This window comes from Chroicocephalus ridibundus, chromosome 1 (assembly GCF_963924245.1).
Source record: "Chroicocephalus ridibundus chromosome 1, bChrRid1.1, whole genome shotgun sequence".
NCBI classification, from domain to species: Eukaryota; Metazoa; Chordata; class Aves; order Charadriiformes; family Laridae; genus Chroicocephalus; species Chroicocephalus ridibundus.
The window spans coordinates 177,026,173-177,039,396 of record NC_086284.1 but is presented as its reverse complement, the minus strand read 5'-3'; the positions used below and the strand labels follow the sequence as shown (position 1 = coordinate 177,039,396).

At 37.7% G+C, this 13,224-nt stretch overlaps 1 protein-coding gene across 1 annotated transcript in view; it reads right to left on the bottom strand.

Moving 5' to 3' along the window:
* PPP1R12A (protein phosphatase 1 regulatory subunit 12A) overlaps positions 1-13,224 on the bottom strand; it is a 123,070-nt gene that overhangs the window by 50,626 nt on the left and 59,220 nt on the right. The window contains exon 3 of the mRNA XM_063322875.1: positions 7,007-7,125. Within this exon, the coding sequence (XP_063178945.1) occupies positions 7,007-7,125 (119 nt within the window). The remainder of the gene's footprint in view (positions 1-7,006; positions 7,126-13,224) is intronic.

The following is a 13,224-nucleotide window of genomic DNA, read 5'->3' as shown; positions in this document are numbered from 1 at the left end:
GGGGATAGCAGACTGACATATCTATTACATTACATACAAATTGGTATGTCACAGATGCTGCAATTCCCCAATTACAGAGCAAGAAAACCCTTGAAAATGACGTGCCCATATCAAAATTTCCTGAAATGCAGAAAGAAGGAATGTAATTATTACATGCTTTTGGAAATATAACGTGTCATTTGTTTGGTTTGTGGTAGCATATGACAGCGCTACAACCGAGTTCGCTTCTTTTTTATTATTCTTTCGTCAATTCACATCATAACAGTTATTCCCTTACTACAAATATATAAAAAAAGGAAAAAAAAATATTTAATTTACAAAAAAAGGCCAACCAAAACACAAAGAAAGATCAGTTTGAGAAAAGTCGGTTCACTAAGTAAATCTGGTAAAAATTTATGTTAAGAACAGATGAAAAGATAAAACTTTACTACGTATTGTAAAATAACTGAGTCAGGTTATACATTAAGTATTCTAAGCAGCTGACTTAACTCCTAGACTCGTCCACTTAACTGCCTGAAACAATCATTTCAGTCTTGGCAATTAAATAAAAATTAACAGAATTACGTTTTATCAGAAACTGATGAAACCCCATAATCTGGAGGACAAATCTGCAAGATGCAGGAAGACACAGAAGATTGCTGAAGCACTAAGCAGCGGAAAAAGCTAAAATCCACTTGTTTGAAAGACGCTGTGGTAAAAATTAAATACGTGAAAATTTCTAAAACACTTGAGAGGATCTCTCTCCAGACAACCCATGACTAACTACATCTGAACAGAGATTAAATTTTAAATATCTAACAATCTTTATAACTCTGACAGGTACGAAGAATGAAAACCAGGAACTTTGAATCAATAACGTATTGAGAAGAACATATTCTCATTCCTCTAAAAGGCTCCTACATATTGATGTGTGAACTATTGCAAACTGTAACTTCCTTGGGCCTTCGCATCTGCTTGCCTTTCAGAATGACACAGCCGTGCAGATCAGCAGATCCTGGGAAAATAATTCTCTAGAGTCCAGTCATTTACATGTCAGTGTTGCCTGCAAAACACTACTGCACAAATAACTGGGTTATATATCATCTGTTAGTCACGCTTATGTCCGTTCCCTTTTTGCATGCCCGAGGTCTAACTGTGAATCCTTATCAGCATGAGTAACCTTCTCCACCTGAAGAACCTGACGTAAATTCCTATCAGTGTAAAACTCTTCCTGCGTGTGGCTGGTCATTTTGAGGCACTTTTGTATAAAGGAAGAACAGAGAAAAAACTCCTCTGAAACCCTGATCTGGAACTTCTGATGGTTAATTCCAAGCATATTTTCCAGGTATGCCTAAAGACCTAGAGAATTATGTCAAAATAGCAATGTTTTTGCAGAAAAAGTAACTCTTACTGAACACAGACTTCTATCAATGTCACAAACGATTGCATTTCTGAAGCCCACACAAGATATAATGGCTGCAGAGGACTAATGGCTGCATGGATACATTATTTTATAAGACAGTAATTTTTGATCATCTTTCAACAGAAGAAAGTACGAGAATCTTGCCAATCGAAGTAAAACATCCCACATTAGTAACTGGCACGAAAACAGGAATTAAACTCTGCGCCGCAGAAAAAAAAAAGCTGCTCTTTGAGATAAGCTAAATACAATTCCCATTATTAATTACAGAAAACGGCATGTGAAGAGCCTTTATTATACCTTGTAAGGACCTTTCTTCTTGCTTTTTGTTTTCCAGCCTCTATTAAGATACCAGGGAAAAAGAAAATGCTGGTCATACGTTTCCAACACTTTCTCCCTACGGCCCATAGATGGCAATGCGCTGCCTCCCAGCTCAGCCGCAGCCCCAGGATTCCCGCTCAACACCAGTACGCTGTACCCCCCTGGCAGCCTCACAGCTCCTTAAATCATTACTCATTTATTGCTAAATGCTTTAATTTTTTTCTGATCAACAAGTGTTATTCAACAGTTCCAAACAGGTTTGGAAAGAGTGGGCCGTTCAGTGAGCGTTTAATGAAATTCAGCATAAATTTAAATGCTGAATCATTGTTTCAGGACTCCTCAGCCATATAAAGGCATGTTTTATAGATACTGCATGGAAGAGCAACCCACTTTTTACTTCATGTAGCGAATGTTTATATACAAATGTAATAGTTCGCATTTTATCCACATAAACAGAGCTGAGTTAAGCAATACATCCGAGAGAGTCTCGTTACATTTACCTATAATTAAGAATGAGGAACATTTGCTTCTCCTTGGAAAAGGAGAAGGGATCTCTCTGACCATTAGTGAGCAGCCACCATGCTGTATCATGAAATCCTGATTCACCTCACGTCACCTCTCCCCCCTAACTCACCTCCCGAGAATGTTTCCTATAATTCAAAATAACTGCTTAAGCGGTTAAAAATAATTTTAAGAGGCCATCTGATGATAAACAGCTGAAAAATCGCTTCAAACCATTACACTTAACCCTACTCGAGACCTGAGGAGAGGCAGCATTTAGAACTGGCCAGGGCTCGCCGGGACTAAAGCCACATCTCTGTCAAGTCTGCCAGCTTTCACCAGCGCAAATGAAAACCTTACACGACTGTCTTTCGGTATGCTGAAACACTGCAGAGTAGAAACATAAGGGACCGTATCAAGAAGCTGTAAATATTTTTAATGAAGATAAAGAATTACGTGGATTGCAGTGGCACCTATATACATGGGACTGGCCCGTGATAAAGATCTCAGCCATATGGAGAAACAACAAAACAGGTCCTAAAAGAAGTTTTTTGTATAACACACAAAATAGTTAAAACACATGGTGCACAGAGAGAAGAGTTGTTCAGCCCAACTTTGAAATAATTTCCATAAAACACCTAGTTTTGCTATTTGTGAAGTGCTTGTAACTGTGTCAAAAAATCTTTATACCTTACCTGAGCATGTATCCAATTTATGTTCTCACAAAGTAGAAAACTAAACTAGGTTTTAAGCTCAAAAAATAATTAAGCCAGCAACTCCCCTTTGAAGATTAGGGTAGAAAAATGCTTTCCTTACTAGGGGAGTGCTATGGCTTCACTTCTAGGATAGCTACTCCTTTAGTTCAGAATTACTGAATTAGTGTATCAACAGGGTCCCGCTCTGTGCTCAGCAGAACACAGGTGGCCTTGTCTGGGGATCTGTGGCCCACACAAGAGGACACATGAAATGACGCCTGAACCAGGGGTCACAATTTAGAAGTGTCACATATGGAGATCAGAATAACTGAAGAAAGATAGATATTGGAGAAAACTACTATAAAAACTCTCTTCTTTCATCTCCTTACAACAGAACTTGATAACCAGGAAGATTAATTTGGATCACTGACCATCTCCTCTCTAGACAGGTCTGATTTTGGAGTCTGAATGCTAAAATAGGATGAGCAAACACTGCAGAGCCTTCTTTTAATTAAGCCTGCAATGTCCCATAGAGCTGAACTGTGTTGTATTCTGTTATTTCTGTGAATTTATTGTCTCCAGAGGCTCCCATTTTTCGTCTTGTAGCTAGACGTGTTCTTAAAACATAATTCAATACCTGTAAAAATTGGGCATAAGTACAAACAAACTGATGACCTGTGGAAGGCTGAATAGTTGCACAACTGGAAGGCTCTGTTTGAACTTTTCCTATAAAGACTGAAGGTCTGCAAAAGCAGCAACAAGGGTGAGCTAACATGGTGATTCTCCTCAGATTTCTAACAGAAAAATGTCATCACTTCAACATATCTGAAATCACAATGAACCTGACTGATCATTCCAGGCAATCTTTTGCCACCAAAAGACTCTGACTGCTGACACCCATACGCAGGAAGCCATACTCACGGCATTAACTAAGGAATACAAAAATGAAACTATAATGAAAAGGTTGCAAGGCAAGAATGTTACAGAAAACATCCACTTAATTTTCACACTGCGCATTTTACCTATACAGAGGTAAGATTTTTTGGCACTCAGGTTTGTTTATTTTCAAAATAAATAGGCTGATCTTCCACCACCAGTAATACTGAGCCAGGGCTGACCATTCCACAGTCCCCACAGTCACCTTGCATTATCAAAACTGCGGCACTCATTTATTTCATATGTGGAGCAATGCTGAAGCTGGAGGGATAATTGCATTCAGCCACATGTATAGTCAAAGATGAAGCTGTCACAATGCATCAGTGTTAATTCCGCATTAAGACAAATAATTAAGTTCCTATTTTAGAGCTATTAACTTCTCTAGCCACAACATACACACAATTAGGCACTTTCCCAGTGATCATGATAATGGCGACAGTAATTCTGTGTATGACGTTAACTTTAAATGCAAGTTAGGGATGCCATCAAAAGCATGATTAAAAGCTTATTGCTGAGACAACTGTCTTGTGATTTAATAAGACATACACGACAAGTGCACATCCAGATCCATGCTCTTTCTATTCCATTCTCATCCACAATCATTAAATATTTCCTATGATTTCATCCCTGCAGGTAAAAGCCCTTAGCTCTTACACCTTCAGACACAAATTCAGAAGGAGGAATGCTGCATGCCTTCTTCCCTGCTTCTGCGAAACGGGAACTCCTAAGTGCTCTAACGGCAAAACAAGCTACGTAGAACACATATATATAAACATGCATTCATATATATCTCTGTGTGTAAATATCTATAAATATATATGTATATAAATAAAATTATATATAGGCTATATATATATAACAATAGGCTTTAGTGTCTTGTTAAGACCAGGAAGGCAGAAATGCTGTCAGGGATGTTCACAGTGTGGTCACTCTGCAGCACAGCATCCAATCCCTGTTTTCCACACAGGGAGGTCAAACCATTTTGAGGCACAGCCCCAGCAAGTTTTTTCTCACCTGACACGGTGCCTCGTTCAACCAATATATTTTTTGAATCATCTGAGAAAGACCAATCTTCTGAAAATCCTTTAGCTAGTCAGCAAGCCAAGTGACATAAAAATGTAACAGAAATGCTTGGAAAGCAGGTTTTCCATAGCAAGTGAAATTTACTATTTTAAAACAACCTGAATTATCCCTTTAGAATCTAACAGCTACAGTGTGGGAACATCTACATTCTTCTCAGACTCATGAAGACAATACCATAGATAGTTTACTGTAAGCTTTAAATACAAACTATGCAAACCACACTGAAATTTTCAGTGAGTTGTGGCATTGAGTTTAGGTTGCCAGTGCTAATTTTATGTTTGGGATGTTCAAAGTAATTAAATTTGTAAAAGAATAAAAATCAGCACGTAATGTTGAATCTCTGCATTGTAAAAATGTACATAAAGCCCCCATATAACATTTTTTTTAAAAAAGCAGTAACATATAAATAAGAGATTATGGAAGAGGTCTCTTCCCATATAATGTCAATTTTACGAAGAACTACTACAGTCAATTAGTATAGCACATCGCTAAAGTCAAATGTTTCAAAAACAACCTTCAAGAATTTAGGCTGAGGCATGTTCCAGAAATAACTCTCCAGCAAAGATTGACAGTACTGTTAGAAAAGAGAACAACAACTGTATTTTTTCCAAATTAAAATAGACAAATGGCAGTACAGACAAAAAATATCTCAACTATCTAATCTGTTCTTCGTGTGTTAACTGTAAGAACTGTTAATCAAAATTCCATTAACGCTACCAAATAATTGAATCAAAGCCTTTGTCAAATCTACAGTCTACTGCTGTATATCAGTATCTCTTATTTCCCTGCATATCACGTCATCCGCTTGCTTTGGGCATTAAATGGGTTTAACCATACCAATTAAATCAGGTCAAAGCCTGAAGCAATTACCAGTTTACTGTTAAATTATGTAAATCTATCTTAGAGATATAAATACAACGCTACAAAAACCCTGACACTTTCAAGGAGGAAGAAACCTTTTAAGAGGCGGGCAGGGGTCTAGAAGTAATGGAGATGGAGTCCCCTGGCACACCCCCCACAAGGCTCCATCTTCACTCTGAATGTCATCTTCATTCAATATATAATATAACTTAGACCACAGCACCCCAGTTCTTGAACTGGGAGTTCTGGGATAACAGAGCATTTCTATTGGACTCGAGGTAGTCAGTCAACAACTGGATATTCTTTCCTCTGTGGAATGGAAAAAAAAAGAAACTTTCAAAGATCTTTCACTGGAAAACCCACCTGAGGATTGGAACGTGGAAAACGGTAGTTTAAGGAGGGGGAAAAAAAGCAGGGAAAAATGAATCAATGTGATTTTTCAAAGGCCAATTTCTCTTGTAAAGACACCACTGCCAGTACTAGCTATTTTCTAGGAGCAAGGTGCGTAAATTTAGGGCATACATTTTTAAACGATGCTGTCAAAACTTGATACCTATGCATGTACTATTAGATGAACGCTCTCAAAAGAGTACACAAAACAGGGAGGAACTTAAAGTTTCATGATAGGTTCTCAGGCCTAAAACAAGTGCAATCTAAGACTCCTTATGCCAAGACTAGTTTAAGACTTTTGACATTGTAGAAGGACATTTGAAAGGTCAGAACTAGACACAAAGCATGATTTATGGGACACAGTATGGTTGTTTACTCTTGTTTTAGTTATTCTAGGCTTTCGTGTAGTCAATGGAAAGAAACAGTTACCTTAGGGCCGGATTAACCTTACTCTAACACTGACACCTAAGTCACTCTAAAAGTGCCTATTTCTCCCCTCTTTAAGGCAGGAACTTCTTTAGACATAGTCTATATCCCAGATGCACTGAATACCATCCATAGTATCTGATTACTACCTAAATTCTGTTAAGTGAATGCGAGAATCCAATCAACCCCTGGGTTCAATACTTCTGACCTCTTCCTTCACAAGAGGCTAGGCTGAGTAAAAACACCTAGAAGACAGCTTGAGCACTATACGTTGCATTGACAATTCTCTTTAGAAAATAAATTCAGTGACTTCAAAATTCCTCATTCAGCATAAGTTTTCAAAAATATATGTAGTGTCCAATAAACAAAACCACCCTTCCATATTCAAAATTACCTTGTCTATTTACTTCATTCTGAAGCAGCTCTTCCATTGCCTCTTCTTCAGCAATATCTAATGGAGTGTCTCCTTCACTATTTACAGCTCCTACATGTGCTCCTTGACTAATTAAATACCTGCCAATTGAAAAATAAACCGTAAGCAACATAGTAAAGCTGATGCAAAAAAAAATAGCAGCCACTAGGTTATCATATGCAATGGGTATATACATGCACATATACAATTCATAAAAACAGCTATATTAGGTATAAGTAAAAAAACCTCATGACTGTCTACAATCCCTGAATATCTGCATGTCTTTCCGCCATAATACCCATTAACACAAATAGCACTCTGCTCTTCAGTCTGCCACAAACACTCCTGACAATGAACACTCCTGACACGTTTAAATGTATACTTGCAAGAACTGAAAGAAGAAAATTGTTAGATGATGAACAAACATCAACGCGAGGCAGGAGGGGTTGAACCACTGAAGCCACTCTTCCTAGAACTTCCAAATTCAGTGGCACATTATGTTTCTGTACTTTGCCATAATGATGACTCCTGGTCTCCGAGGCAGCTTCATAAAGTTAATAAAACCAGAATCACCTCTGCTCCTATTCGTAAGGTCAGCTTTTGGTGGGGAGAGACGTGAGGGGAGAAAGGAAGCAGGACTTTACACCATATTCCAACTCCACTAAGTGTTTTCTTACTTGAAGTACTACTGTATCAGGAGTCAACAATCCAGACGCAGTGGAATTTATTTCTGAATTTCAAATTAAGTCAAATGGATCAATTCCAACAATATGTCACAAAAAGATTAAGTTACTTAATTGTATTAAACCATAAGACGATAATGTTATTGAGAACCTACAGCTTAATCGATAGTCTGTTTCTAAGTAGACAATGAACAATAATTAAAACATCAATACAGATCAGTCTTACACCTTCTGACCGTAACATTTCTACTCCCGTAACAAATTGAACAGTTTGAGCCACGATAGGACTCTATACAGCAAAATATAGCAAACATACCTCATGCTTTGCAGAGCTTAATTTACACTTTCCATATATTTGAGAAAAAAAATAACCGGGAAATACTCAGACCCAAAAAACCAGTTATCCATTCAGTAACAAGTGTATGAAATCAAAAGTGCTTTCTTAATCTCACTACTGCAGAAAGCCAAATTATGCAGGAGACAATCACAAAATTAATCCAACACTAATAAAATGCTTTAAAGTATTTCTGCTTAACTACTGCCAATTAACAGCAACAGATTCCAGATCTAGGATCATATTTTCCTTATCTTTATTCAACAACTCAGCGTCAAGTACTCTCACAGATTTCCATTTTTTAATGTATGATTTAAATAGCACTTGTTACTAAACCTCTGTAATTACATCAAGAAGAGAAAAGAACTGACAGAATGGAAATGAATTCCCAGAAGTGTAACCGTATCTCCTGGGATATGCATCGTCAGTTGTCACCACTAACTTTGATGCTGGTATGTGGTGCTGGTTTTATTCTGTTCCTCTTAAAAGAGTGCCGCTGTGACCCTTATCTCTCTCCAGTTTACAGACTTAACTTTTGCGGGAATGAAAAATTAATACAAAGTAGCAACATTTCTCAACAATACAAGCTGTACTGTTTCAAGAGTGACACAGCCTTCCAGATTACAGATCAGGTAATTGCTACGCCGGGTGTCTGCTAAACAGGCAAAACCAGCAGTGGGGAAACTAACTTTCTTACAAAGTCAAAACGTTGATCCAAAACCAAAGCCAACCACTGACAAAAATATCTTTATAAAAAAATCCCAAATCAACAGCCACTTGCTTTCAACCTATTTTTTCTAAAGCAGACATGAAAACCAGGATGTTTAAAAAACCTGATTTTTACCTGTTTCCATATAACACCTATAGGGAAAAATTAAGCTACTTTTTAAAGGAAAATACACATCTCATTGAAAATACATATCTCATTGAAGTGGTTGATTTGGTCAACCAGGCCAATAACTTATAGACATGATAAAAGGAGCAATACATAAGAAAGTGTAGGGAATGAACGAAAGGCTACAGTAGCATTTCAGAGAGCTATTATTTAGATATAAGAACAACTTCAAGATCAACTGATCCTTTAAAGTAAGACTCCAAAAATTAAGCTGCTTACAGACCAAAATCAGATCAGCAGAGCTAGGGGGATTAGCAGGGCAGGAGAAGTAGAGTTATCCGAGTTCCCCTTTGCACGTGCTTACGCTTTCCTGGGTCAGCAAAGGAAGGATGGGTGAACCTGCCTGAGTTCATGGGATTTAAAGGGATGGAGAAAGATGGAAGGCAGCACGCTTCTCTGCAGGGAACTGGGAATGGTCCTTTCCCAACCTTCCTTCAGACACTCCAACTAGGCCTCCCCTCTGCTACCCCCACCAAAAAATTAGTAGTGATGCCCTCAAGTAAATTAATAGGGAAAGAGCCGTATTCAGTATAAACCAAATTATTCAAAATCCAAGTATTTTAAAGACACCTTTTAAGCCTGGTAGGGAAATCCATGTTTGTTCTGTTATCCACATCATTCAGAAACAGACGACCCTATCCTGAAAAAAGTTTATGCATTTTCTTAATGTCATTTACAGTAATAATAGCTTCAGCAGAGCAACGACAGGGCTCAGATCATGCACGAAGTCACCATGGTGCCTACAGGATCGTAGATTTTATTAGGAAGCCTAGTGCTACCAAGGGAAAGGAGAGCAATCAGTTCAGATGTGTAGGTAACTTGACTCTGCATCACATACAGAAAGGGAACAGCTTTGGTAAACAAGACCAATAGAACGATGCTCTGAGTTTGTAAAGCATAGCTGAGCACAAGCCAGTACCAGAATAATCCTAAAAATCAGAAGGGTTTGTTGTTTTTTTAAAAAATTACTTGCCAAACAGATTATATTCCAACCTAAATGTAAATTAATAATTATACTATGACTTCAAATATGGGTATTTTGACATTTCACTTATTCTGCTACCACATATTAAAATCTTGCATATAAATGCAAACTTGGATGCAGCAGAAAAGTAGAAATATATAGGACTCCCACCGCCACTTACTTACAAAAGCTTTTGGTATAGCAGTTAAATTTATGTCTTTTGTAATTCACTTGTAGCAAAATGGCCATGTTCAACAGACAGCTACAGATGAATAATTCAGAAAATCCGATGAGAATTTATATAATATTCTGGCAGGTGCTCATTCAAAATGTAAGTAAGAAGGAAACAGTAGCTTGATCCATATCATGCTTATTTTTGGAGCTAAAGCTTTCAAGTGTTGATATTGAAGCTAAAGGTACCTCTTTTAGGCACTCTTGTGGTCTAAGTAAAGAGAATTGCAAGCATCCCAGGAACATGACGAAAGACAAGAGCAGGAAAATAAAATAATATTGTTCCTGATACTTTTGCCCTGATGTTTCCATGACAAGCATTAAGCAGTCTGGGTAAGACTGGAAGAACAAGTTTGCTTTGTGATATCATTGTTTTATGAAGGCAAAAATACTTCTATTTGAAATTTCTCTTTTAGCAATCACTGCTGTATATTCCTCAATAGCTATTACAGACTGAAATTAACAACCTTGGAAAAAACATGAAACATTTATTTTCTATCATTGGACACAAGAGGAAAATTTTTCACAATGAGAACAATCAGCCATTGGAGCAATCTCCGCAGGGAAGTGGTGGATTCCCCATCATTGCACGCTCTTCTGGTCAGGGTGCTGGGCCATCTTGTCTCAATCACACTTTTGCCAAGAAAGGCTGGACCAGATCATCCTTGAGGTCCCTTCCAACCTGGTATTCTATGGTTTTATAATTCTTATGAAACCCAGACTATCTCCCATCATTCTATGAAAAATACATTTCAATACCTTTCATAAAGGGTTGGAATCTCAGTATCTCTGAGAAAGTAAATAACAACCCTCTGAGATTACTGTACAAAAGCCAAACAGTCCACAGCAAAACCAAGTTCAGGAACTGGAAGTTAAAAATTTTACCTAGCGACTCGGCCTACACTCTGAATTAAAAACAAATAAATAAACAAACAACTCTTTACAGCTGATTTGTGTGTTTAAGTATATTAACAAAATGTAGCGGGACACACAAAGTAAACGGAGAGGAAGACACCTCTCTCTGAAGACAGTAATATCCAAACTTGAGTCTTATTTGTGAATTTAGGAAGCATTTACTTAAAAAGCTGGAAGGTGCTCAAACTTTGATTTTACTTAAATTTGTTAGCTGCAGACAAGATACGCTGCCAATAACATTTTAATATTATTTACCTCAGCAACAGAAAGAGGGGCCTATGTTTACATTCGAACCTTGCCCCAGTTCACAATATCTGGAAGCAAGTTTGCGAAGTCATTAGGGATATAATTAACTTTAAGTACTCGCTGAACCTGAAGGTCACCAGCAGGGTGGCAAGCACAGGGCAGGGCAGAGAAGTGGCCGCTGAATTGATTCGGTTTGTTAAAAATTGCTTACCAAGCTCATCGGAGACTAACTAGTGAAAACAAGAGGTCCCTTCCGATTAGTCAGAAGACTGGTTGGCGGTTTCTAACTTCTAAAATGTGAGGAGAGGGACCCTCCAAAAAAATCTCTTCCTGAATAGAGGTTCGACATGATGTATATACATTTAAAATAAACACGTTCAGTGTGGCCTTCCAGGGAAACATGGCTTAATTGATAGCGGGGGCACCAACCAACACCACAAATGGTCTTCCAACAGCTTTTAACTAATTAGCAATTTCAGCTAAACCCAGCTGGTTTTTTTGTTTTGTTTTTTTTTTTTTTAATCCATAGATGGTGGAGTTCTAATTAATTCCATGAGTCTCTTAACCGAATGATAATAGGGAGCCAAAGACAGAAAAAGTGTCACTGTGTTCATGCAGCTGTGCAAGCCCTCATTTGAAGAAAGAAACAATGAAAAAAATCTGCCCCACAGTCCACGGAATGTAAAAACAAATTCCAGAGACATGTAAATTTTTAATATGTATTTTAATTGCCTTCTTTTAAAATGCCTTTCACAATTATTTCAATGGTTTTTTTTAAAATATAAAGTATCAATACAGTTTTTAAAGTACGTCTTTGTAAATCATTCAAATTACTAATAATGAATCTGGCCAAACAATTAGACCTTCAAGAGACATTTAACAAATAATAATAAAAAAATTTAACACTGCTGTTTCCAATTTTATTTTTTCCAAGTTGAAGTACACTAAAACTGTAACACTTGATCCTTTTCAGACTTTCTGTTGGTTTGAGTGTCTGGCAATATTTCTTTAAATATTTTCTCACCACAGAAAAGTTTCACTTCAAATTTAAACTCTTAACAATGTTGTTATTAACTCAGCCAGAAGCACAAATGCTACCCCAAGCTCCCTAGCCCTTCTCAAAAGTGGTTCGGTTTGGGTCTGGTTTGGTTTTGTTTGGTTCGGTTTTTTTTTAAATTTGCATCAAAAATAATACTTAAAGGCCAGCCAAGCAAAGGTATACCTACCTGCAGATACAACATATCAAGAGACAAAATTACAGCTTCTATGTGATTCTTGAATTTTTAAGGTGCACTTCTCAAAATAACGTATTAAAGAAAGGCCTGGCATTTTTCTTTCACTTTCATTTTCTTTAAAAAAAAATATCTTAAATAATACAAACTTGAAGCAAATACAATAACATTACAACAACATTGTGCTAAATTCTGTTGTGGTACACAGTACACATACGCCCTGTCTCAGTGAGCAAGCTTCAAAGTCAGTTGGCTACGATGCAGAGCCAGTACCCAGCCGCCCCTCAAATACTCTCTCACGCACCCTCACACTGCCACGCTCGCTTTTAAACACATTATTCAGAACCCATATAAATGTCATGAGATAAAAAGTCACAATTTCACTGTTTTTGAAATAAATACTGCAGCCCTTTTAAGCGCAGGGTGGAGAGCATTAAAATGTGTGCACCATGGGGCAGGTCTCGCAAGGCACGGAGGAGCTCTGCTTGCCTGGGCTGGGGGCACCCGGCTCGGCACAACCAGGGATCTCCTCGCCCTCTTTAGTGACAACCTACAGATAGTTTCCCTTGTCCCCCTTTCTCCCCAGCTGAGATACTCCTGCACTTGTCCTTTGTCCTCAATCTACAATTTATAGATGAAAATGAAGGCTCCACGTTCAATACTGGAACCAAAACTGTACAAATTCAATTGGGCCAAGAAT